This window comes from Phanerochaete carnosa, assembly GCF_000300595.1.
Source record: "Phanerochaete carnosa HHB-10118-sp unplaced genomic scaffold PHACAscaffold_3, whole genome shotgun sequence".
Taxonomy (NCBI): domain Eukaryota; kingdom Fungi; phylum Basidiomycota; class Agaricomycetes; order Polyporales; family Phanerochaetaceae; genus Phanerochaete; species Phanerochaete carnosa.
The window spans coordinates 4,172,228-4,194,867 of NW_006767630.1; the positions used below are offsets into that span (position 1 = coordinate 4,172,228).

Below are 22,640 nucleotides of genomic sequence, written 5' to 3' on the forward strand. Positions count from 1 at the left end.
ACAAAGATGTTCGTGGGGCTGTAAGAAGCTTGCGGTTCTGCCTTTAGAAGGTTGGCATGTCCTATCATTGACCTCATTGTTGAGAAGTGGGCCGATAACCCATGCGAGTGTTAGCCTGGCACTTTGGGGGTGGCACGACATACTCTCGCGCTAAGACTTCGAGAGCTGGCCTAGAGAAGACTGCTGCATGGGTGCAGACCTCTGATAGCCCTTTTTTTAGAGTCAATCTGCCTTAGTATCGCATGTGGTACTGTCATCACTCAATGAGGTTGAACTAATATTAATATTGTTCCTCTTGAATGAAGTATGGGCTCACGACATTCCTGCATACCACACTCTCGCAGGCAGGCTGCCAGTGCCCACAGTAGACTATATGTAGAGGAGCAGTCAATAAATACACATTATATTATATTTATAATGCTCACCTTCAGACTGTGCTCAACACAAGTTACGATCATGACTACCATTACCCCCAGTAAGTCTCAGCGCATAGGCACTTGATACAGTGCGCTGGGCTTGGGGGTTCAAAGAGGCCGCCCGAGGATGATGCACAGGCAGTGTGATGCACTCTTCAGCCCAATAAAGGTCAATTATGTTGGCAAGACTATGAATGTACAACACCATGACTTTTTACAAACAATAAGAGGAAACTGTATGTTTACTGTGTATAAACATTTACACCAAGTTTACATGACTTCATTTACACACACGGAAACGGTAAACAGTAATAAATGTTTATATACAGTAAACAAACAAAACGGTTGGAGCCTTACTCCAACCGTCTAGCTGACACGTAATTGACGTAAATGTCTTTTTTTAAACACACAGAAAAGGTCCTATACGTTTATAAACAATTTATGAGTGGTAAACAAACAGGTAGTACGAGGATCTGCTTTCAACTGTCACGCATGTACAAGTCTGATTTGCGGACATGCCATAAGGCCAAAGATATGTTATATTCGATAGTTCCTTGCCCCACCACGGCCGTACCGCTTGCAAAATACAGTTTAATCATAAATATCTTCGTTGTCTCACGCTCGCGGCCTTCCTTCGCTGCCACACCTTCCTGTGCCCAACAAGGATATAAGTATGCGCAGATATCCGGACGCTGTTGCCCCTGTTCGAACAGATTTCCCTGACATCACACAAGTTCTCTAAACGACTTGGCGTTCTCACTTGAGATGACAGACAGTACACAACCAGATGTGCTGGAGGAATGGCTGAATCGATCTTAGATACCCATACATATGAATTGTACATTTTCTGCCTTCCGGTTTTCGGAGCGCTGTTCACTCTGTAACTTTGAATACTACCCGCCCGCATATCAGCTCCACCACCCAACAATGAAGATAGAGAGCTGGCTTACCAAATGCACCGTTGCTCGGCTGCGTGGCAAACACAACGTCTTTAAGCTGCTCGTCGCCGAGTTGTTGGTACGCCGGATACACCCGCCGAACGTGGTCGATGAACGCAGACACAGCGCTCTCCGCGACGAGCGATACGGTGCAGCCACCCCAGCCCGCACCTGCGTCGTTAGAGTGGTTTAACAAGGATCATGCAAAGTGAAAAGAGATGAACGCACCTGTTAGTCGACTACCGTACGCGCCTGCATCCCGGCAGATCTGGGTAAGCTGATCAAGCTCGGGGCAGGAGCACTCATACAAGGCGCTGCACGACTGCTGAGACGCGTCCATAAGTTGACCGAGCGTTTGAAGCACGCTGTCATCGAGCTCCTCGCCGACCCTGATGTGCATATGTCAGCAATGGTCTTTCACGAGCCTGCGGAGAAAGGACCCACGCGGTTGCATCCGGAGGTGACGGCTCGTTCAGCGTTGGAGAATGTATTTGAGGGTTCGTGGAGGATGATGCGGCAGCAAGGCACACGTCGCGGAACTGCAACACACGCAGAGCCTCGCTAAAGACGTGCTTCGTGCGCTTGTACAGCTGGAAGTGATCCGCTTCGACTAGTCGACATTGCAACATCTCATCAGTAGCCCAGGGATAGGTAGAAGTCGCCTGAACTCACCCTCGACCCAGCTTAAATAGACCTCCCAGAACGTATCCTTCTCCAGCCCGCTAAATTGCACCATCTCATCATACGTCAAACCGAGCTGCTTGCTCTCGGCTTGCCCTTCCTCGACTACACCAGCCTCGCCCTTCTCCCATCGCCGCAGGTTTTCGGGCCGAAGCCGCTCAACTTCACCCAGGATCTTCTCAAGAGCGACCTTGACCTCCTCGGGATTGAGGCTCGGTGCGGCGCGGCCACGTATCTCGCCGGAGCCGACGTATGCGGCGAGCACCTCTCGAAGCGTGAACTTCTTCTTACCATCTTCGGCAGCGAGGAGGGGCTCAAGACCTAGGACACGTGCGAGGACGCGTGCGGCAACGAGCGTTTCTACGACGCGCAGGTTGTAGCGGGTTTTGGCGCCTGCAGAGCGGGACATCAGCATGTGTCTCAGAGTAGATATGACACGAAGTAGGTATATGCGCACTGCTGGTGCATATATAGCTGCCGTACGAGGTCAGAAGCTAAGATCAGATTTGTAATCTGCTCCTCATGTTTTCACCCATCTACCAGCCAAATGGCTCATCGAGCAGAGTGAAATAGCACGCTCACCAACCACCTTCTCGCTCTTGACCAGCGAGTTAGCGATCACCCACACTGCCTTCGTCTTCGTGCGACGGATAGGTAGGGGGACTGGCGCAGCGCCAAAGATAGGGAAGAAGTGGATGTACAGTGCGCTCGAGGGGAGTGCGGTGACCGACGCGGCCTGGTCCATCCTCCACATACAATAAATCCACATCAGCCGGCCGGGTACATGTAGATAGAGACGTACCCGCCACTGTTCACGCCCACACGCTTCTCGTTCTCGACTGCCATCTCGACGAGCTCGCCCTTGGTGATGCGTCGCGTGCCATCTCTGGAGGGAAGTTCGAGCTTCTCATTGACGGCCAGAAATGCGAGGGTCGATGCGACGACCATCGCTGCGCTCGAGGAGAGACCAGAGCCGGCGGGCACCGTGCCGGTGACGAGGATGTCGGTGTTTGCAGGCTCACTGCAAGGCGATAGTCAGCAAAGAACCCGATACACGGATATATAAATGATAACAGTTGATTCCATGCTTGACGAGAAGCTCGCCACGCGTCCACTGAGCAAAACTGTTACAGAAGCGGTACTCACCCAGAGGCCGATGGGTCGGCGAAGAACCGCTCTAAGACACCATAGTACCCAGCCTTAACGTAGCTTTCCCAGCGTAACTCCCTCGGATCGATGTCTATATGCCACTCCTTCAAGTTCACATGCTCTTGCTCGCTTTGAAGGCTTTCCTTCCGCACGCTCTCGCGTAGCATCGGTGCGAATGCTTGCGGCGCGTACTTGTCGTTCAAATTCTGGGCGTGGACATGACCATTGGCGAATGATGAGAGTGGCGAGACAGAGGAGACGGCTGGTAAGTTCGCGGGCCGACGCCCGCAAGCAATGAGGACATCCTGCTCGACGGCAGCAGGGAAGACGCCGAAGAGGACGTAGTCGATGTGTTCGCCGATGAGGTTCACGCGTCCAGGGGCGCGTGCAATGTACGTCGGATTGTGACCGAAGCGGCGTGCAAACTCGGAGACAAGGTCGTCGAAGCGTGCTCTATGCGTCGGATGAGCAAGATTCTGGGGTGAATGGGCAGATGAGGAACGTACGCCTCACGCGTAGCGATACCTGGCACCGGGTGAGCGTCGAGGACGGTAGTGAAGACAGGGACGGGCTCTTCTGCCATCGTATATTATCTGAGCAAACATATATCATGAATTTAAACATTAGCTCCATACTGCAGCACGTTACGACGTACTTTACTGACTCTCGACTTATAGACCTTTTTTGTCCCCGGTTGATAGTCCTGTTCTTATTTCAGAGGCAGTAAGATAGCTGACAAGTAGAGGCAGGTGGTAGACGAAGGAAAAGTGCAGTGGACGGACAGCATATCGATGTGGAATGTGGGCCTGGGGACGTCCGTCAGGGCGAGAGCACCCAAAATCCCAGCGCGCGTGAACACTTTTGACGGCACGGGTTCCTCCCGGTCCGCACTCTCCGCCATCGCTATGATGTCGGCGCTAACAGGCGTGAAGTCGCTGGTTCGATCCGCGTCGTGAACATCTCCCATGTCAGAGTTTTTATACACGACAATGCGCAGTCAAGGTCAAACAGAAATCCAATATATTGGTAAGAAAAACGCAGAGTACAAAATGGGTGCCGTATATTAACGCGTTTTGCGCGGCATGGTATTTAACTCGGCTTCGAGGCCAATAATATTCGTCCTTGGCTTCCACACTCCAGTGCGCATTGCAATACCGAGAGGTCCCGGTGTCGATATCTCTTATTTTGAGTATAGGCTATCGTTACTGACCAGTATTGTTCATCGGTGCGGTTGTCCTCGACCACGAGATCGATCTTTGGCGTATAGTGAAGAGCGAGGACACATCCTTCGCCAACTATATACAGGTCTAGCCTGAGTGTATCATGTGCAAGAATAAGGCTAACTCTTCCCATCAGTGAGGCAGCAGGACGCAAAGCTCGGAATGTAGGTAACATCTTTCAAGGGTTCCTTCTACAAAATTCGTCCACACTATTACGCAACAGAAGAACGCATCGCTGATGTTCATATGTTCATCAACTGCAGGCTCCTCTCCGTCCGGCAGCTTTGTTGTCCTGTTCGCACGAACACCCTCCGGTCCCCGACGCGACGGTCTCGCATCGGAGATGATGCCTCAGCCTCTTCTGTTCGCTCCGGTACTCTTTCGCCCGGCTTAGCGAGTTCGCAGGAGCGAGCTGCGTCGGTTTGTGTTATTTTTATTCCGCAGCGGGAGTCTCCTTCTCCATCCGCAGGCATCTAGGCTATCAGCTGCGGCGCTGTCTCAGAACAACGGTACAAAAATTAGAGAAGCGCTGAACGAGCAGGGCGCGCATTCCACACGTTGAGTAAAGAGTCGTCGCTGCGCTCTTCAGTCCGCCGAGGTGGCCGTCCCGTTTCGCAAGAGAATGGCTTCTGCGCGCCTGCGACTATGTGGTGCAAAGCGGCCACCGCTCAATATCACGGCAGGCTCCGCACCGCCTCCAGCCTCGGCGACGGTAAGCAAAGAGTAATCGCCCGAGCCGGCCATTGCAGTATGTTATATCATTCCTCCGTCCATTCTGATAGAGCTCAAACTGAGTCTCCCAGCCGCTGTACAGAGCTCGCGGATGAGCCAGCCAGAACCTTGCGAACTACAGCCACACGGTGCCCCGCAAATGAACACAATAGCGCGCGCAAGCCCTCAACGCCACCCCACACGGACGAAGAAGCGTTTGTCCTGTTGAGGTAATATGCGGGATAACACGCGCGGTAGCCGCGGAAAAACGTCCCGAGTCGAACTGCGCCGCAATGTTTCCGCCCAACTCCAACCTGAGGGCTTCCTTGGTGACCGTATCCCGATTCTTCTACACCGGTTTGACACCCTAGTTGACTTGCCAGTCCGCAGCAGACGGCCTGGACAGCCTTTCCGGCACCCATGGCCCTGCAGATCACACGGTCAGGCCGTTTGTTTATGACGGTGGATCTTCGTGGGTAACATTGCTGCTGATGCCGGGTAGTGCCGACTGCCAAGCGGCTGATCGCAGCCAATCGTCACTTACCTCATGGGCTGTGCTGACTCCGTAGCAGGCGCCTTCCCTCAGTTCTCTATCTACCAAAACCGAATAAAACGGATATAAAATTCGCGCTTTTCACTGCACGCGACTATTCAGGCATGTGTTGCTCTAGTCGTCACCCGTCGCCGTGAACAATATGAAGTATTTGATTATCGTGCGTCATTCTCACCGCGCCGCACTCGTCCTGTGCGTGCCCCCCTCATGTAGGCTATACACCGGTCGCTTCTCATACTGTTGACGTCCCAGAAACGCCTCTGCGGCCATGAAATACCGCATGATCTGCCATTACGTGAAGACGAGGTCTTAGCTGCTCTTGGTGGAAGAGGAGCTTGTTGCTGCTTACTTGCACCGCCTCATGGTTACGCGCACAGCCCCAACACTTCCCTCTCGCATACGGACAAGCTGACCGGCAAACGTGCTCTTGTACACGAAGCATAGGCGCGGCGTTCCCGGCTCGGACGCTTGCGCCGAAGATCGACCTCCTCCCATATCGTTGACGGCAGAAACAATTATTCTACGGGCGAGATGCCTAAATAACTCTTCATGCAACCGAAAGGGCGAGACAAACGGTCTTTGAAGCCCGTCTGGACGATTTCTCGAACAAACCCACCCTACGTTCCGCGTGTGCCAGCAGTATTCTCCCGGTTCTGGACGACACGTCTCTCGTACCGTTGCGCGCCGCACAGCACCTCCGCCCGGTGCGCCTTCAGCGATTATCTGCAGCGTTTCTTGGATGTTCGCACGGCTCACGGCGGCCCATCCTAGCGCATATAAATGCTGCAGAATATGCGGCGAAAGTAGCACCATCCGCACTCTTTTTCTGCCTTCAACAGTCTCGAGTCTGCGTTTTCTTTACTCTCGCTTTTAAAAAACAAATCCTGCAAGATGATCAAGCTCCCCGCTGCCAGTATTCTCCTCTCCCTCAGCGCCGTCTCTGGTGTGCTTGCGGGCCCAGTCGTCACGGTGAGCACGTCCGTGCCATTATAAACTAGGACAGGACTGACGTATCGTGCTCCTCAGGCTACACCCGTTTCTATTGAGCCGACTACCACGGGAACCGTCTTCGGTACTGTTATTGAATCTGCCACGCCCAGCTCGTCGATTTTTATCGAGTCCGCGACCCCTGGAAGCGAATCCAGTACTTTCATCGAGTCTGCTACCCCCGGGAGTGTGCTGAGCACCTTCATTGAGTCCGCAACCCCCGCTACCTCGGTCTTCATTGAATCGGCCACCCCTGGCGGCGTGTACAGCACTTTCATTGAATCGGCCACTCCTGGCTGCGCGTACAGCACTTTCATCGAATCGGCCACTCCCGTCACGTCTGTCTCCGTCGAGTCCGCCACGCCCGTTTCATCCATCTCCGTCGAATCGGCCACTCCCGTCACGTCTATCTCCATCGAGTCCGCCACTCCTGTCACGTCCGTCTCCATCGAGTCTGCCACGCCTGTCACATCCATCTCCGTCGAATCGGCCACTCCCGTCACGTCCATCCCCATCGAGTCCGCCACTCCCGTCGCGTCCGTCCCCATCGAATCAGCCACGCCTGGTAGCGTTTTCAGCACTTTCATCGAGTCCGCCACGCCCGGCTCGTCCGTCTTCATCCAATCCGCGACTCCTGGAGGTAGCTTCAGCACTTCCATCGAGTCCGCTACCCCTGTCAGCTTCCCAACCGCCGCCGCCGCCACCGCTCTTTGAGCAGTCGCTGACCGCCCTCTCTAGTCTCTATATCGCGCACAGATCTGACAGATACTGTAGGTATCAACATGCCGGAGCGCGGATTCAGTTGGAGAGATGCCGACGGCGGAGAGTACTGAGCCGTGGTGTGGACTCTACTTTGGACATTTTCCTTGTTAGCTGCGCCGTATCCTAGCGATACGGGCCGTGTGATGTTATATTTTTCGCCTGCATTGCTTCTTCACGATATCGTGAATGGACTTAGCGCGTATGGTGTGATAGCACGTGCAAATGCTGACGCGGACGATTGACACTCTCGGCAAGGACTAGCGACAAGAGATGAGCGAACCGGGGCGAGCGCGAAATAGTTATGGTATTTGTTTTGGTGAAGCCGAGAGCTGAGACGTACAATACCCGATCCGACGACCGCACTACCAATGCGAGATATGCGGGACGAGACGATTAGACGCACGTGCGCCGTGAATACTTAAGCGGTGCGTGCTCGTCGCCGCTTTGTCCACGCCTCTATCAGCCGGTAGCCAACGCGGAGCCGTCGTGTCAAACATAACCTCTTTTCTCCTGCTGCTTCGGCATGCTCCAGCCCGGCTCAGCGGGATCCACATGAAGTAGCTCGCGCCGGTTGTCCTTCTCTTCCTCCGGTGTGAGCTTCGTCTAAAGGAGTGTGAGATAGCATGTGGGCCGAGCAGGAGTCTGATCGGGCGTGTATATCGCCCGCAGAGAAGGGATTCATTGCTGCGCCTTGCGGTGAGTCGGGGCAGCTGCCTTGTCTTGCAAGGACTTGGCCACTGCGCGCGCACGATGGGATGCAATATAAGGCGACAACTCGATTCCGCAGCTGATTTTGTACCGCCTCCAGCCTTGGCAGCGGTCAATACCGGCAGAGAGTCGCCCGAGCTCGATGCCGTGGTGTGCTATCAGCCTCTCTTTTCGTTCTGATGGGGCAGTTTAATAAGATTTCGCGGGTGAAGGCGATGTCAGGGGCTACACGCGCGAGAAAGCCGGAAAAAAGTGGTCGAATTCCCAGTAGCACGATGTGCACAGCCCCGTAAGTACTCGCCCTGCAGATCAATGGCCGGCCATGGATACGCCGTTTGTTTGCAACGGTGGATCTTCGTGGCGGCAGGATGCCGGGCGGTGCCGGCCGCCAAGGAACTGATGCCGATCCGGCATCCCCGTGCTCTTTAGCTCTGGGTCTCTGCCGGCCAACTGCCGGCTCAGGATAAAGGAATCAAGACATTCATGTCCTTCACTGTGTAGCGTGTATCCAGGAATTTAGGACACTAATTCTTTTTAGTCATCGCATAAAATACGAGGTGCTCTGCTATTCCGCGCTATTCTCAGTCTACCCTACTGACGCCTTACCCAGTCTCCTTACAGAAGCTGTACATTCGTGTGGTCTCGTATAATAGTATACTGGCTGTTACAGCGACGTTTATACGGTTACGAAAGCCCGCATGGCCCGCAGTTACGTGCAGACGAAATAACAACCGCTCTTTGCGGAAGAAGAGCTGGTTGCTGCGCAATGCGTACCTACACCGCCTCATAGTTGTGCACACAGCCTCGTCTCTCTCCTCACACATGCGGAAAAACTAGTCGCAAAATGTACTCGCTCTAGCGCACAGTGATTATGTGCAATTCACGTCTAATCTGCGGTTCGAAATCTCGCGTCATCCGCCTTCTCGTCTCACTGATCCCAGAAAGAGCAGTGAGACCTCGGGCGGAATGCCAAAACGCCTCCTCGCGTAATCCCAAGGAGCTGGATAGACGGCCATTACAGCCCGTCCTGGAGTCTTCTTGTACAAACGCGTCCGACCCTCCTGTCGCATGCGAGGAGGATCCTCCCGGTTCTAGATTAAAGGTTTCTGGTGCCGTCGCGTACCGCACAGCACCTGTGCCTCGCGCCCCTTCAGCGTGCCCTGCAGCGTTGCTCAGCTGCTTATATGACGTACGGCAGTCTGTGGAGTATAAGTATGCGGCGGAATGAACACCATCTGCATCCCGCTTCTGTTCTCAACAGTCTTTGGGCCTGCGCTCGCCATATCGTAAACTCTCCTTCACCTTCAGCTCTTGACCTAGACTTGAAAGATGATCAACCTTTCCGCTGCTAACCTTCTCCTTGCCCTCGCTGTCGCCTCTGGTGCGCTCGCAGGCCCGGTTGTTACGGTGAGCATGCCTATGCATTTGTGGGATTGAACGAGGCTGATGCACCGCACTCCACAGGTTGTGCCGGTTTCAGTCGAGTCTCCTACTCCTGCCAGCTCAGTTGTCATCGAGTCCCCCAACCCCTCTTCTTTAGTCTTTATTGAGTCTTCCACACCTGGAAGCGTAGTCAGCACCTTCATCGAGTCGGCAACTCCTTCTGCCTCCTTCATCCGGTCGGCAAACCCTTCCGTCTCTTTCATCGAGTCGGGGACCCCCTCCATCTCTTTCATCCGGTCGGCGACCCCTTCCGCCTCCTTCGTCAGGTCGGCGCCCCATTCCGTCTCCTTCATCGAGAGTGCTACCCCAAACAGCATGCAAGGCACATGCACCGGACTGCCGATTGTCACCGTCACCGTCACCAAGACCGTCACTCCCACGGCCGTCAGCGCCGGGCCCTCCGGCATCGCGAGCGACTTCTTCGCCTCCATCGACAGCTCGTCCTCTGGTGTGGTCAGCAGCTTCAATCCCTCTAGCATTGTGAGCAGCTTCCCCTCCTCCATCGGCATCTCGCCCTCTGGCATCGTCAGCAGCTTCAATCCCTCCGGCACTGTGAGCAGTTTCCCCTCTTCCATCGGCATCTTGCCCTCTGGCATCGTCAGCGGCTTCGATCCCTCCGGCACCGTGAGCAGCTTCCCCTCTTCCATCGGTAGCTCGCCCTCTGGCATCGCCAGCAGCTTCAATCCCTCCAGCGGCTTCAATCCCTCCAGCATTGTGAGCAGCTCCCCCTCTTCCATCGGCATCTCGCCCTCTGGCATCGCCAGCAGCTTCAATCCCTCCGGCACTGTGAGCAGCTTCCCCTCCTCCATCAGCATTTCGCCCTCTGGCACCGTCAGCAGCTTCAATCCCTCCAGCGGCTTCAATCCCTCCAGCGGCTTCAATCCCTCCAGCATTGTGAGCAGCTTCCCCTCCTCCATCGGCATCTCGCCCTCTGGCATCACCAGCGGCTTCAATCCCTCCGGCACCGTGAGCAGCTTCCCCTCCTCCATCGGCAGCTCGCCCTCTGGCATCGCCAGCAGTTTCAATCCCTCCGGCACTGTGAGCAGCTTCCCCTCCTCCATCGGCGTCTCGCCCTCTGGCATCGTCAGCAGCTTCGGGGACGAGCCCTCTGGCGTCGTGAGCACCTTTTGAGAATGTTGTGATTAGACACAGAGCACGAAGGTATATGCCATTCTACCTGTTTGACCGTCCGTACACGATTCTGACGAGTGGGAGTAGGCTGCAGGGCATATTGCGCGAGATAGGCCCGAGGGGCGCAGGAAGTTGGTGAGATGTCGGCGAGTGCCTTCGTGCAGGCCTGTCTGGATCGCTTAAAGACGATGACTCTTTTCTTTCGTATTCATGGCAACATTAACCAAGAGATATATACTACCCCTTTTTGAATTTCTTTCGTATTACTTACCCTAGTGGTACAAACGGACCTCTAGCCGTCGTGTATACAGCACGACTAGCGCGTGCTTAGTCTTGTAGAGGCATTGTGACTTGCAAGTGCTGAATGCATTATCAATATTACGGCTAACCGCGCGGTCTACTTGACCCAAGCTCGTACGTCCGGCGGCGTTTCGCGCAGTTTGCTCGTCTGGGCAGTGCCCGGACTGACACTCAATTTGTAACTTACGGTGAAACTATTAGACCGTAGCTCGGTGTCGGAACGCGACGGACGGCGAACACCATGGCCGCCCGGCGAAATGGCATCGCGTCTGACTACGAATCAGGAGATTGCAGGTTTGACCCCTGCGGTGGTCATTAACTCTTGTTACTTGTAGGCGAATTTTTTTCCTACGCCATGTTTAGTGCGCCCTTTTGCTCAAGACTTCAAGTTCAACTTCGTCCAAAGATCAGCATTTTGCGTTTTTATTGACACTTAGTACTTACTAAGTAGGTAATACAGTCTTGGAGTACAAGGCGCGCAAGGCTTCTGTTTTCTTCCTCCTTTTCCCCATCTTCAAGGCTCCCGCTTTGTGATTTACTACTAATCATTGTTATTTGTTATTGGAAACAGAGCAAGTAGCTTGGAATTTGTAAGCGAGTACGAATACAAGACGTCAGCCGACCAAGGCTCGATGTCTGTGCGCGTCGCAGACAGCTCACTGTTCGAAAATCTCCTCCTAAACTAGCCGTCCTCGTAGGCTGACACACCCCCTCCAACACACCAGCGCGCAAGCCATTGGGGCGGACGCGCGCGTCATTTACACGAGCGGATTGTGGCCTGCAATTATTGTCGGAGCCCATCTATGAGGACGACACGAGCTGCTATCCTCCTCTCCAAGTCGTACGCATGGAGCGTTGAACACTCTCCGATCGACTGAGGGAACGGAGATGGGCGTGCACGCCCGGGATAGCTACCAGCGGCCTCGCTTACCCCTGTGCGTCGTGAAAATACTCGTCGTTGGTGGGAAACCGTCAGCACATGACAGTACTTGTTCGCTGTCGCCGAGCTTAGCAACCGTTAGGTGGGCACTGGGTGTGAAGACGCGAGGATGGCAAGGTCCCATGGCAAGCTGAGGTGCACAGGCAAGCCGAGGTGCGCAGGCAAGGTGAGCCCTTGCCAGCACCATGCATACAGTACGAATCTAGAGCCCGTGTATATAAACTCGTTAATAGAAGTAAGACTTGGCGAGATGCGAGACTGCACCGCCGCGTGCGTGCACTGTGCTTCGAGACGATCGCGTGCTCTGAACGAACATATGTCATGCGGCATAATTCATGCCACCGTGATCAGTAGATGATGGCTCGTTTCAAGCACTATTTAATATGGCGACGGGCGCAATTTAGATGCAAATGCCAAAACATGCAAGTTGTGGCCGTGAAGCTACGAGTCATGGCTGGTACTTCAAGTTGACAGGCGTAGAAAGCGAGGATACAGGCCGCGATGTAACTTGGCAGACCGTGACGGTTGCACAAACGCACTAAATGCCTGAAAGCAGGTAAAATCTGTCAGAGAGAACCAAAAGCATGGGATAAGCACGGGCTGCGTTCTGGTGACAGCGGACGACGCGAACGCGGCACGGATATCAAAGACTGAGCGGCGGATCCTCGGCATTTGAGACGCGATAAGATGAGATTTAGTGGCGTCATAACGCGATCGGGCCGGGGATCGACGCTCGTCTGCCTCCGCCAAAGACTTGTGAGACAAGAGGCAGATCGCGATAACACAGTGCTCCTCTTCGCTGTCGACGACGATGACCACAGACCCCCGCTTCACGCCCGTGCTGCTCACGCTGCCCAGCTTCACGCCCTCACTCGCCCTCGAGGTCCTCCCCCACGGCATCACCGCCCACAGGCTCTACATCCAGGCCGATGGCAAGGTGCGCCTCCCTGCCCAGTGCTGACTCACCGTCCCTTGACACTTTCACCCGCCAGACACACGACATTCTGATCGGCCCAGAGGACCCGGCGACACACCTCCAGCAAAAGTACACCAACAGCATCGTCGGCCGCTACGCCAACCGCGTTCCCGTGTCTGCGTCCGACGCCGCTGCACCCACCACGCTCACCAAGGCCGCCGCCCAGGGGCAGTTCAGCCCTCGCCCAAACGAGAAGCCCACTGTCTCACTCCATGGCGGTGTCCAGGGCTTCGACAGCCACCTCTGGGAGCCTCTCCTTGACCCGAACGCCGTCCAGCTCTTCACGCCTGCTGAGCTCGTGACCATCCAGAGCGATTTCCCTGGCCAGTCCAGCGTTATCTTTGCCCGCACCAGCGACGACGGCGAGGAGGGCTACCCCGGCAGACTCCGCGTTGAGGTCTTCGTCGGCCTCGTCAGTCCTAAGGGCAAGGCCATCGACGAGTTGACTGGCGAGTACTGCCTGGGTAGTCTTGTGATTGTTTATCGCGCAAAGCTCGAGGGGGAGGATAAGGTAACGCCGATTAACCTGACGCAGGTACGCACTCCGCATGTAAACTGTATCTTGTCTTTGTCTGACATTTTGCAGCACTGGGGCTTCAATCTTGATGCCTCTCTTCAAGATGGCTCAGAGCCGTCCGTACATGGACACAGACTACAAATAAAGGCAGGCCTTCGCGTTCTTATTCGAGAGTGGTCAACATTGAACTCATATTTCCATGTTTTAGTCGAACCATACAATTGAACTCTACCCCGAGACCGCGCTTTCAACTGGCAAGCTTGCGTCCGCAGAAGGCACACACCACAATCACGCTGCCAAATCCACGGGAACGATTGGTGAGCAGTATGATAAAGGCTACGGTGAGTCAACGAATCCTTTTAGGGTTGCCCTGAGGCATGCACAGCGTTTAGTGGCGCGTACGCCGCCGGGGCAGCGATGTTATCTAACTGAAGTGTGTCTCGTGCGAGAGCTGAAACTTTCCCTGCACGGCCGTGAGGAGCCTCTTACTCCCTCCATCGGGAGTCGCCATACTCGCCGGAGGAGAGACCTGGCGGCAGGCGGACCAAGGAGCTCGATCTTGAGATCCGCACTGTCTTGAATGGTGTATGCACCGTAAGAGCGCTGATGCGATTGTGCAAAACGCGTCTCACGCAAAAGCAGCGGGACATGCACGCACAGGCCTCCTTGGTGCGACTGCGACAAGACGCTTGCTCTTACAGGCCGCCGTTCCTACATAGCGCATCGTACAGATTGGCGCTCGACTCCATCTTGCGCTGTTCCCTCTGATCTATGCGCCAAAGTGGCGGCGGACCCGCCAGCCGATGCACTGGCGTCTGCGGCGGCTTGAACTTGATGCCCATACTAATCTTCTCCCTCTTGCAGATGAGTTCTACGTCTTCAGCCGCTCCGCGCACGCGCTCCCCACACGCCTTCCCGCCGCAGCGTTCCCTTCGTCCGGCGCCGTATCGGTGCAGTCTGGTGCGACCCTTCCCACGCTCCCTCATAATAATGAGCTAATACGGAGATGAATCCAGAGGACGTCAACATCGTGGGCAAAATCCTCGAGGAGTCGCCCGTCCGCGTTGCCACGGATCCGCTCGTACTCCTCGCGAGCGACAAGAGCGGGCTCAAGCTCGTGTTTGAATCCAACCGTGAGTGCCTATCGCTCGCAGTCTTATTGTCTCGTGCTGACCTAGTGCTGCGACCACTTACTTCCGCCCGGCCCGATGGTTCTCTCCTGTGCTTCTGTTCGCTGCTGCCCCCGCACCTGGGTATCGCTCCGACACCTTTGGTACGACAGAGTCTGGCGTGCAATTCTACACGAACAATCTCACAAACCCGTCCCGGAACGCGCGAAAGCGCATCCACGGTGGGAGCGGCGAGTTCGGCAAAGATGGGTACGATGTCGGATGTGAGTCTCCCTTCCTCTTCCATACCTTCTACTCTTTCTCTCGGGGCGTGCTCCATGCCCAAGATGCGGAACAGCCTACGTGCGCGCACACTCGCCAACCTGTTGGGAGGCACCTTCATTGCGTATGCTACTCGCCAACATCCTTTACGCGTTCCGAATGACGAACGTGACATACGCGCTGACTTCGCACCTTTCTCCCAGCCGCCGCGTTTCTGGAGTTCCATGAGCCGCTTGCGGCGTTCCTCGATGCCAACGCGTCCACTCGCGGCGCGAGCGGCGATGACACGCTCCTCGGACCCGGCGAGGTGTACAACAACTTCGTCCGCGCAGACGTGTGGTACCGTGCGCCACAGGGGGCGGTGGCAGAGTAGGCAGGGGAAGCAAAAAGGACATGTTGAAACAGCTGTAATGTATAAGTATCATGTATGCTTTTGGATATGTGGGATTGTATACATCGACGTGAAAGAGGGTGGCTTGTTAATTGCCTGGCCAGATTGTCTTCCGTCGCCTCAGTGGGCGCGAAACTAAAAGTACATGCCGAAAGAGCCTCGTCACAGTACTCAAAACCTGTAGCACTATCCAAGTTCACAGCGTCATCAACACCTGTCTGCTAATCCACCAACGTCCGGTCGCTGTCGGCCCGCGTGTGAACGCTCGGCTCGCGCGTCCTCAGGCGCCGTCGCGCATCGGCCGTCCTCTGCCACAGGTTCAGGCTCAGCACCTTGTCGAGCACGCCGCGGGGCCCGTCGGCGGCAGGTGGGGTCGCTGTAGACTCGCCGGGCGCTACCATGGCGTCCCTGCTGGGCTCGTCAATTGGTGCCAATGCGCCGCCAGGCTTGAGATTTTTGTCTTCTGACGCGCGCCGCGCGGCCTCAGCAGTACCTGGAATGGCGGGCCGAATTGACGGCTGCTGCTGTTGGTGAGATTTCAGCGGATATGCGAGCCCGGGAGGATTTGGAGGAGGAACGAGAGAAATGTGCGTGAGTGCTTCATCAGGCCCGCCGTCCACCGAGCCGTCTTCGCGGCCGGTATCGTCACTGCGATGCTGAGTTGCGCTGGCGTCTATGAGCTTGGTGTTGCAGACATTCGGAAGGAGCGCCTCGTCAGGCATGCTCGTTTTGAGAAACCCAGCTAGAAAGAAGGCAGAGAGATGTCAGTGAGGCGCACTTCGGTAGAGAAAGAGAGCCAAGCCTTACAGCCGTCGTCGTCGAGTTCGATCTCAGGCATTTTGCGGCCGAGATACTGTGTCAAATTCTCTGGCCAGGAATCCAGTTGCGCAGGGCGGGGCGTGTCAGCGCAGGGGAAGATATCGTATGCGTCCTCATGGCATACGATTGCAGTTTGAGCATCTGAGTACTGCTCGGGGTGGCACATCGGTCAGCATGGTGCCGCTTCACGAGGATCAACGAGGCTGCGTACTTCTAAGATGTAGTCTAGCATGCAGTCGATAGGATCATAAGCCTGCGTCGCTATTAGTGACACGTTCACACACCAGACTCGCTAATACTCACGCTCTCCAAGTCATCCGCCCGTGGCATCTCCTCCACCTGCGATAAACCTGATTTGCCGCTACTCCAGCCCGTCGAGCTGGCTTTACGCCATGGGTTCGGGCGGCCTGTCGACCGTTGCTCCCCAAAGAGGCGTGAGAGCCACGATCGTGAAGATCCTGATGGGCTGCCCGTGCCGCTCGATGTTGAGCCCCTGTTGTGCCGGTGCGACGGCAGCGATTCTTGCCACGGACTTTGCACGTCTCTTGCGTCAGCTTGCAGAGACACCTTCGGCCTGCCGAGCGCGCGGTTCTTGAGCTTGTAGTACCTCAGGAAAAGACATTGATCATGTGGCAAGCGGCCCTCCGCTACTCCAGCCTTCTCGGGTGGACCAGAGCGCTGCTCAACGGACATCTGCACCTCCGTGCCCGCAGAGATCTCGAAGGCAGCTGACGCGTACGAGCCTGCGCAGGCGCTAAGCGACATATCGTGGGCCTTTCCTTGGTTCGAGAACGTCGCGATCGCCCACTCCGATGTCTTGAGCCAGCCCGAGACGAGCACGAGCGATTCGGGTGCAATGTCATGGTCCTTTGCCACGGCGAAGTCGTACCAAGAGGAGTGGTACTTCGCGATGTATTGCCGGAAGCTCCGGTTGCGCAGGTACCACTGCTGATGTCCGCTGTCCCCCAGAACAGCGACGGCGCCGCGACTGCTATTGCAGCTAAAGGTGTATGATGCCGCAACGGCACTTCTCGAGGGATCAGCCATCTTGATCTGAAGCAGGACGAGATATACTCACTTGGACCCTTCCGCTTCTACGCCCACTTTTCGGTACGTCGTCGTTGTCGTACAGATTGGGCCAGGAGATACGTGCTGCTCGCCGGATCGCAAGAGACGTGGATTAGGTCGTAGCGTGACGAACCCCTCAGGCACTCCATCCGCATTAATAGGGTCATCCACAGGGCGCAGCACATTGAAAAGCCGGATGAATGTGCCCTCGCTCACGTAGCCGACGTCTCCGATCTCGATTTCACCAAACGGCTCTGCAGGCTCCGGGTGCCAGAGAGGCAGCCCGTAGCCGCGGCTAACAAGCTGCTCGGCGTAGACGACTGCTGCGCAGGAGTTCGACATGCGAGGGAAGAGGAAGGATTAGCGGTTCGTCACGGCGGATATATAGCGTGGCACCGGCGAGCACAGCTTTTCACATAAAGTTCTATCAGACCGGGTACAGGATCACCGCGCGAGCGCTCTGCGTTGAATGTGTACCAGTAGGAGGCTCAAGTGTTCCACAATGCTGGACTGCTAGTCCACGTCTAGCGATACAAACGCACCGTGTAGCCGCAGGATGCTCCGGAAAACAACCAGCCCAGCAATAAACCAGGAGCATCCATGGGAGAGGGCAAGGCTGGAGTTACAGGATGGACATGTCCACAGCGCAATGTGCCGTAACGAATATTGCAGGCCAGTGGGAGGAAGCCCGAGCCGTGTTCTTTTCTGGATAGTATGCGCTCTCTATCGGGGTATGCACGCATGTCAGACTGGTAGCTATCAACTTCACAGTTGTATGCAATGTTTGTCTTGCAGATCAGGATGCGATGTGCACGAGAAACACCTGAGATTATGCCGGCTGAGGCGACGCCGCGCGGAAACCTCACTGAGGCTCACGTCGCGGTACGAGCTTAGAACAATGCACAGCCGTGCTAGCCGAATCTACCACAAAGAACACCTCAAGACAGTCCAAACTGCGACTCGGAAAAGTTTCAAGGGCTTGGAGAGTCGGAGTGGCACGGATCTTATAACTCGCAGCGAGTAAGCGACGCAGAGAGAGAATGAGAAAAGGAAAGGAAAGGAAAAAAGAAAAAAAAATGACCACCGCAGGGGTCGAACCTGCGATCTCCTGATTCGTAGTCAGACGCGATGCCATTTCGCCAGGCGGCCGATAAATTTGCACTGTAATTAGATAAATACTCTAAATCTGTTCTCTAACGAGAGACCCGCGCTACGCACGGGCGGGGAGATATTTCAGTGTCCAAGTACGCATGAGATGCAGGCTCGTTAACCTGAGGAGCTTGTGTTCTGTAATTTAATTCCCTACGATGACTTACACGATAATGCACCCACGATCTGCGCCTCTCCAAAAATTTCCCGTAATCTTATCTCCTTCTCTACCCCGATCTGTCGCCTTAGCCTCAGGCTGATCTTGCGACCCGTACTGGTGTACGATCGATACTCATCGCTGTCTTTACACTTGTCTCCACGGAATCACAGCTGGGTGTACCGGCGAGCTCTGCGCCGTGCAATCTCGCGCACAGACCGCGGCGCTGCCTAGTATTGCCATTCGTTGCTAGACAGTATGACGATTGGGTTCATCAGGAAAATCACACCCCATGTTGGGGGAGATTGTTAGAGGTTGCAGATGTTGTCTAACATCTCTAACATCCCCTAACATTCCTAACATGGGATGCGGTTTTCCTGATGTTGTCCACGGTGGATGAGCTGATGCAGACATTCCGGGATGCGCTTGGACGAAGAGCGCGAAGTTACAGAGTAGGCAAGAGCAAAGGCATAACCCTCTCTATGCAACTTTGTCAGCTTCCAGGCCAGTGATGTAGAGGAATGAATGATGCTAGAGCCATATTGCACCCATTCACCCCGGGGTCGTCTAGCTATGCGTCGCATTATTGATTCTACTGACACTGGCAATTGCGAAGCAAGAGGACAGTGTACCTTGTCCAGTAGCTTTAACTTGGATCGCCATGATAAACACGCCTCGTTGCCGGCGACGAGCTTTCGACGTATTTCTGTGGTCACCGGTTGCCGGCATCTAACGAATCAATATTCCAAGATAACATTTACTTCCTCTAGCCGACACAAGAAACAAACGTTGAATTTTGGCACGGAGGCTTAAAGGCAAAAAGATTACGTACACATTAATGCGAACTACAATTGTATAGCTACACGAGTCGACAGAAAGAAAGGAATGAATCGATATTTGGACCAACCTCTTTGGCCAGCGCTGTCTTATACACGCCTGTGCCCTCGAATATGACTACTGTCTGGGTATCTGTCGTGGCGGTGTCGACAGGTTATATATACGCGTGGAATAACACGAATTAAAGAGCTTCAAGGGATTCAACACTGCCGTGACGGAGCCGTCACCTGACTTTTTCAGGACCCGGATAGATCGCTTGCAAAAACACAACAAGAGGCCGAGGTGTCCTATAATATGTATGGACTGGTTTGAGACGGCTGCAAGTACGTGGATTAGAAGGCAGCTGAACAGGCAACTACACTTTCAATTATAATCAAATATTCAGCACATTCCGCCAACGCACCCCGCCCACCTCGCCAAGCACGCGCTCCACTTCGCTGGACTCCAGGTTCAGCATTACTCTGCGATCGTCCTCCGACTTCCTCGTCGCCTGCGGCCCGTCTTCGCATAACACCGCGCGTGATGCAGCGAGCGATTCGAGCACCATGAGCAGCTCTTCGCGCGTCGGTCGGTTAGTCGCATCTGCAACGCCCGCCAACACGGGGACGTGCAAGAGGTGCTGGTGCTGGATATCAGCCCACCGCACCTCGTCGACGCCCTCGCGGCGCACGCAGCGGAGGATGGCCGCGAGGAGGAGCCGTTCGTGGAACGACAGCTCACGCAAGTACGCTGCCGTCGGGCTGTTTTGCATGTCCCGAATGACTTGCTTCACGTCGTCCGTCCGTGCTGTACGTTTCTGCGGCTGTACGAGCTCGACGGCGCGCCGGCAGACGTCGAGCACCCGTCGAGCGTCGCCGCTGATCGAGCTGACCTTCATGCAGGCAAACTTGATACCGTCAGGGGCGACGACGTCCGGTGTGCCCTCGAACAGCCCGCGCTTCGCAGTAGCGAGCCGGGCACGGACAATGGCCTCGAGCTGGGGTGTCGTATACGGTTGGAAGTTGATACGAACCATACCTGCACGAGATCAGTTGCATACCGAGAGCATGACGAAAGACATACCTAGTCGGCTGCGTACCCTCCCACTCATGACTCGCTCAGGCAAGTCCATAGTATTCGCGACCGCAAGCACGATCAGCTTGCTTCCAACCAAAGTTGGCCAATTGAAGAAGTTATAAACGACGTCCTGCTTCGCAGTCATGAGCTGGTCAAGCTCGTCCATGAGCACAATCCTGTGTCTGGTCAGATTTCGAATTCTAAAACGTGATGGTGGCTTACGTTGCGTGACCATCGGGTCCACCTCCGCCAGAGAACCACTTGCCAAGGCGACGCAACGCCTCCTTGCCACTTATTCGAAGGTGTCCATCTTTGGTCGCGTCGTGTCCACTAACCGCTTCCCACAATAGACCATACGCTGCGCCTGGTTCGGGAATACGCAGGCCGTTGATCTCAACATAGGTGAACGGCGGAACAAGCGACTGCTGTGATAGCGCCGTTAGCGCGCGCACGGCAGCGTGAACCGTCGCAGTTTTTCCCGTGCCTGGCACGCCGGAAATATCTAAAGTAGTTGTTAGGACTTAAAGTACGAAGGAATAATAGCACACACAGACGCATCCACCACTACCCTCTTCCAGCAATTCCTCAACTGCGCCGAGGATGCGTCCATACTCGGCCTCGCGACATGGCAGCATGTCCCTGCTTCGTTCGTCGCTTGCCTCCATGCCCTCTGGTCTCGACGCGACGTGCAGCACCTGCATCGCTCGTAGCCATGGGTCTTGCTCTCCGCCAAAGTCCATATCCTCTCCGTTCGTGCCCTGTATTGAGGCATGTCCCGGACCAGGAGGTGGACGCACGGCAAGCTGCCGTGCACGCTTGTGGTTTGCGCGCGCACGTAGCGCGGCTTTCGAATGTGGAGTCGGCGCCGCGAAGGAGCCCACCGCGCGACGGCGCGGTGTACATAAGCCTGCAGAGCCAGCCTTAGCGTGACGGTGCGGTGTGTGCGGATGTGACTCTACATCAGAGTCGGGAAGGTCGGACGGCACAGAGGCGTCTTCGTCCGTCAGGACGCCGTCGCTGGCATCCTGTTCTGACTCGTCATGATAGTCCGACGGTGCAAAGTCGTCGCTTCCGCCTCCCGAAGATGGCCTTTCCGCAGGTCGTGAACGCTTCTTTGATGGCGTGCTTGGGTCCAGACCCAAGACGGGCAGCTTGTCCTCGCCTCCAGCCTTATATCGCGTTCGCTCGACGTCCCTTTCGTTCTCACAACTTCGTCGCTTTCTCTTTCCGGCAAAGCCCAGTCTGTCGTCCTCTTCATCCGTTTCGGCAATCGCAGACAATTTCGGCTCTTCGAGCGGATCCTCGAGAGTCCGCATGAACGTATACTTAGAGTGGCTCCTCGGCTTCGCTGGTGTGCCAGGCGTCTCCCCGGGTGCTACGTCCCAGGAATCAGTGCGATCCCAGGGGTTCTGGATGAGTCTTGAGGTACTGGGCTCCGAGGCAGCGAATTTGAAAGACGACAATGTTGAGAGAGCATTATCACGAAAGAGATCCCATTCGAATTCGTAGTAGAGATTCATGCGCGCATAGATCGCTGAAAGGCAGACGAAGGTCTTGTCGTCGGGATGCCAGTTCGTTTTGGGACGTGAGAGGACAGTACAGTGACCAAGTACGGCATGGGGAGAGACCAAACTCGTTCCATCTAACTGATAGTATATCTCGTTCTATAGGGCCAAACACGTCACTGAGTACCAGAAGGGTGGATGAAACGCGTGTTACGCACCTCCAGCATGTCCCTCTGGGGGCGTAATCTGGCCAGGTCTTGCGGCCGCGAAAACCAATGTATGAGCACATTCGCGCCCCGCTCCTGTTCTCCGGAAAAGACCTTCGTTATCGCCACAATGACGCCCACGGCTGAGTTCTTGCTCAAGGTCTTCACGAGCACGGTATCGCCGACGTTGAACTCCTCGAATGCAGCCTGCTGCTTACTGTACACCTTCTTCTCTCGCTTAATCCCGACCTCTTCCCCACTCCCACGATTGTAAGACGCGTAGAAATTCGTCCGTAGCCCTTCCAGTGCCTTGTGGCCGCCGCGGTCTTCAATAGCTTGGCGCTGCAAGTCGCGTAGATCGCGAAACACATCCGCCTCTCGGATATATACGGGGTCGTGGGTGGAAAAGCTGGCAGTATAATCAAGCTGTGCCGATTCTGTGGCAACAGGCTGTCCGCGACGCAAGCGGCGCGTCGGCGTTTGTGGGAGGGTCATCGTTGTGGTTGAGTCTCAGTCGAAATTGTTTGTATTACAGTAAGTACAATACCTAGGAATGGGAAGAGGCGGATCTGATCCGCCACAGCCCGTGACTTTGATGCGCTATTGAAACGCCCCTCGGCCTGAACGCT

The 22,640-nt window shown here is 55.3% G+C and overlaps 8 protein-coding genes and 2 non-coding genes across 10 annotated transcripts; 3 read left to right on the plus strand and 7 right to left on the minus strand.

Annotated features, from left to right (window-relative positions):
• Positions 1–1,165: 1,165 nt before the first annotated feature.
• Positions 1,166–3,935, minus strand: PHACADRAFT_253225 (uncharacterized protein). Its single transcript, XM_007393964.1, is given in 11 exon segments — positions 1,166–1,309; positions 1,367–1,525; positions 1,583–1,743; positions 1,799–1,964; positions 2,027–2,428; positions 2,618–2,781; positions 2,838–3,056; positions 3,182–3,637; positions 3,691–3,777; positions 3,828–3,831; positions 3,843–3,935. 9 exon segments carry the CDS (start codon positions 3,765–3,767, stop codon positions 1,290–1,292), a joined length of 1,824 nt encoding a protein of 607 aa, XP_007394026.1. The 5' UTR covers positions 3,768–3,777; positions 3,828–3,831; positions 3,843–3,935; the 3' UTR covers positions 1,166–1,289.
• Positions 3,936–5,909: 1,974 nt separating this feature from the next.
• On the minus strand, positions 5,910–6,657 carry PHACADRAFT_253227 (uncharacterized protein). Its single transcript, XM_007393965.1, has one exon. It carries the CDS (start codon positions 6,479–6,481, stop codon positions 6,014–6,016), a length of 468 nt encoding a protein of 155 aa, XP_007394027.1. The 5' UTR covers positions 6,482–6,657; the 3' UTR covers positions 5,910–6,013.
• Positions 6,658–9,454: 2,797 nt separating this feature from the next.
• Positions 9,455–10,699, plus strand: PHACADRAFT_193844 (uncharacterized protein; the record flags this gene model as incomplete). The annotated part of the gene is made up of 2 exons (XM_007393966.1): positions 9,455–9,532; positions 9,590–10,699. The coding sequence occupies 2 exons, from the start codon at positions 9,455–9,457 to the stop codon at positions 10,697–10,699; spliced, it is 1,188 nt and encodes a 395-aa protein (XP_007394028.1).
• A 543-nt stretch (positions 10,700–11,242) lies between these two features.
• On the plus strand, positions 11,243–11,314 carry PHACADRAFT_t36. The gene has a single exon. It is a non-coding gene; the product is annotated as a tRNA-Arg (tRNA).
• A 1,436-nt stretch (positions 11,315–12,750) lies between these two features.
• On the plus strand, positions 12,751–13,657 carry PHACADRAFT_27149 (uncharacterized protein; the record flags this gene model as incomplete). Its single annotated transcript, XM_007392681.1, has 3 exons — positions 12,751–12,876; positions 12,932–13,450; positions 13,502–13,657. 3 exons carry the CDS (start codon positions 12,751–12,753, stop codon positions 13,655–13,657), a joined length of 801 nt encoding a protein of 266 aa, XP_007392743.1.
• Positions 13,658–14,694: 1,037 nt separating this feature from the next.
• Positions 14,695–15,968, minus strand: PHACADRAFT_253228 (uncharacterized protein). The gene has a single exon (XM_007393967.1). The coding sequence runs from the start codon at positions 15,934–15,936 to the stop codon at positions 15,436–15,438; it is 501 nt and encodes a 166-aa protein (XP_007394029.1). The 5' UTR covers positions 15,937–15,968; the 3' UTR covers positions 14,695–15,435.
• Positions 15,969–16,309: 341 nt separating this feature from the next.
• PHACADRAFT_140813 (uncharacterized protein) lies at positions 16,310–17,457 on the minus strand (the record flags this gene model as incomplete). Its single annotated transcript, XM_007393968.1, has 2 exons — positions 17,118–17,457; positions 16,310–17,060 (listed from the first exon to the last, which is right to left on the minus strand). Exons 1-2 carry the CDS (start codon positions 17,441–17,443, stop codon positions 16,310–16,312), a joined length of 1,077 nt encoding a protein of 358 aa, XP_007394030.1. The 5' UTR covers positions 17,444–17,457.
• Positions 17,458–17,555: 98 nt separating this feature from the next.
• Positions 17,556–17,886, minus strand: PHACADRAFT_253230 (uncharacterized protein). The gene has a single exon (XM_007393969.1). The coding sequence runs from the start codon at positions 17,842–17,844 to the stop codon at positions 17,626–17,628; it is 219 nt and encodes a 72-aa protein (XP_007394031.1). The 5' UTR covers positions 17,845–17,886; the 3' UTR covers positions 17,556–17,625.
• A 292-nt stretch (positions 17,887–18,178) lies between these two features.
• PHACADRAFT_t38 lies at positions 18,179–18,250 on the minus strand. Its single transcript has one exon. It is a non-coding gene; the product is annotated as a tRNA-Arg (tRNA).
• Positions 18,251–19,502: 1,252 nt separating this feature from the next.
• PHACADRAFT_207509 (uncharacterized protein) lies at positions 19,503–22,513 on the minus strand. Its single transcript, XM_007393970.1, has 5 exons — positions 22,024–22,513; positions 20,851–21,964; positions 20,523–20,802; positions 20,307–20,476; positions 19,503–20,261 (listed from the first exon to the last, which is right to left on the minus strand). Exons 1-5 carry the CDS (start codon positions 22,504–22,506, stop codon positions 19,618–19,620), a joined length of 2,691 nt encoding a protein of 896 aa, XP_007394032.1. The 5' UTR covers positions 22,507–22,513; the 3' UTR covers positions 19,503–19,617.
• Positions 22,514–22,640: the final 127 nt, after the last annotated feature.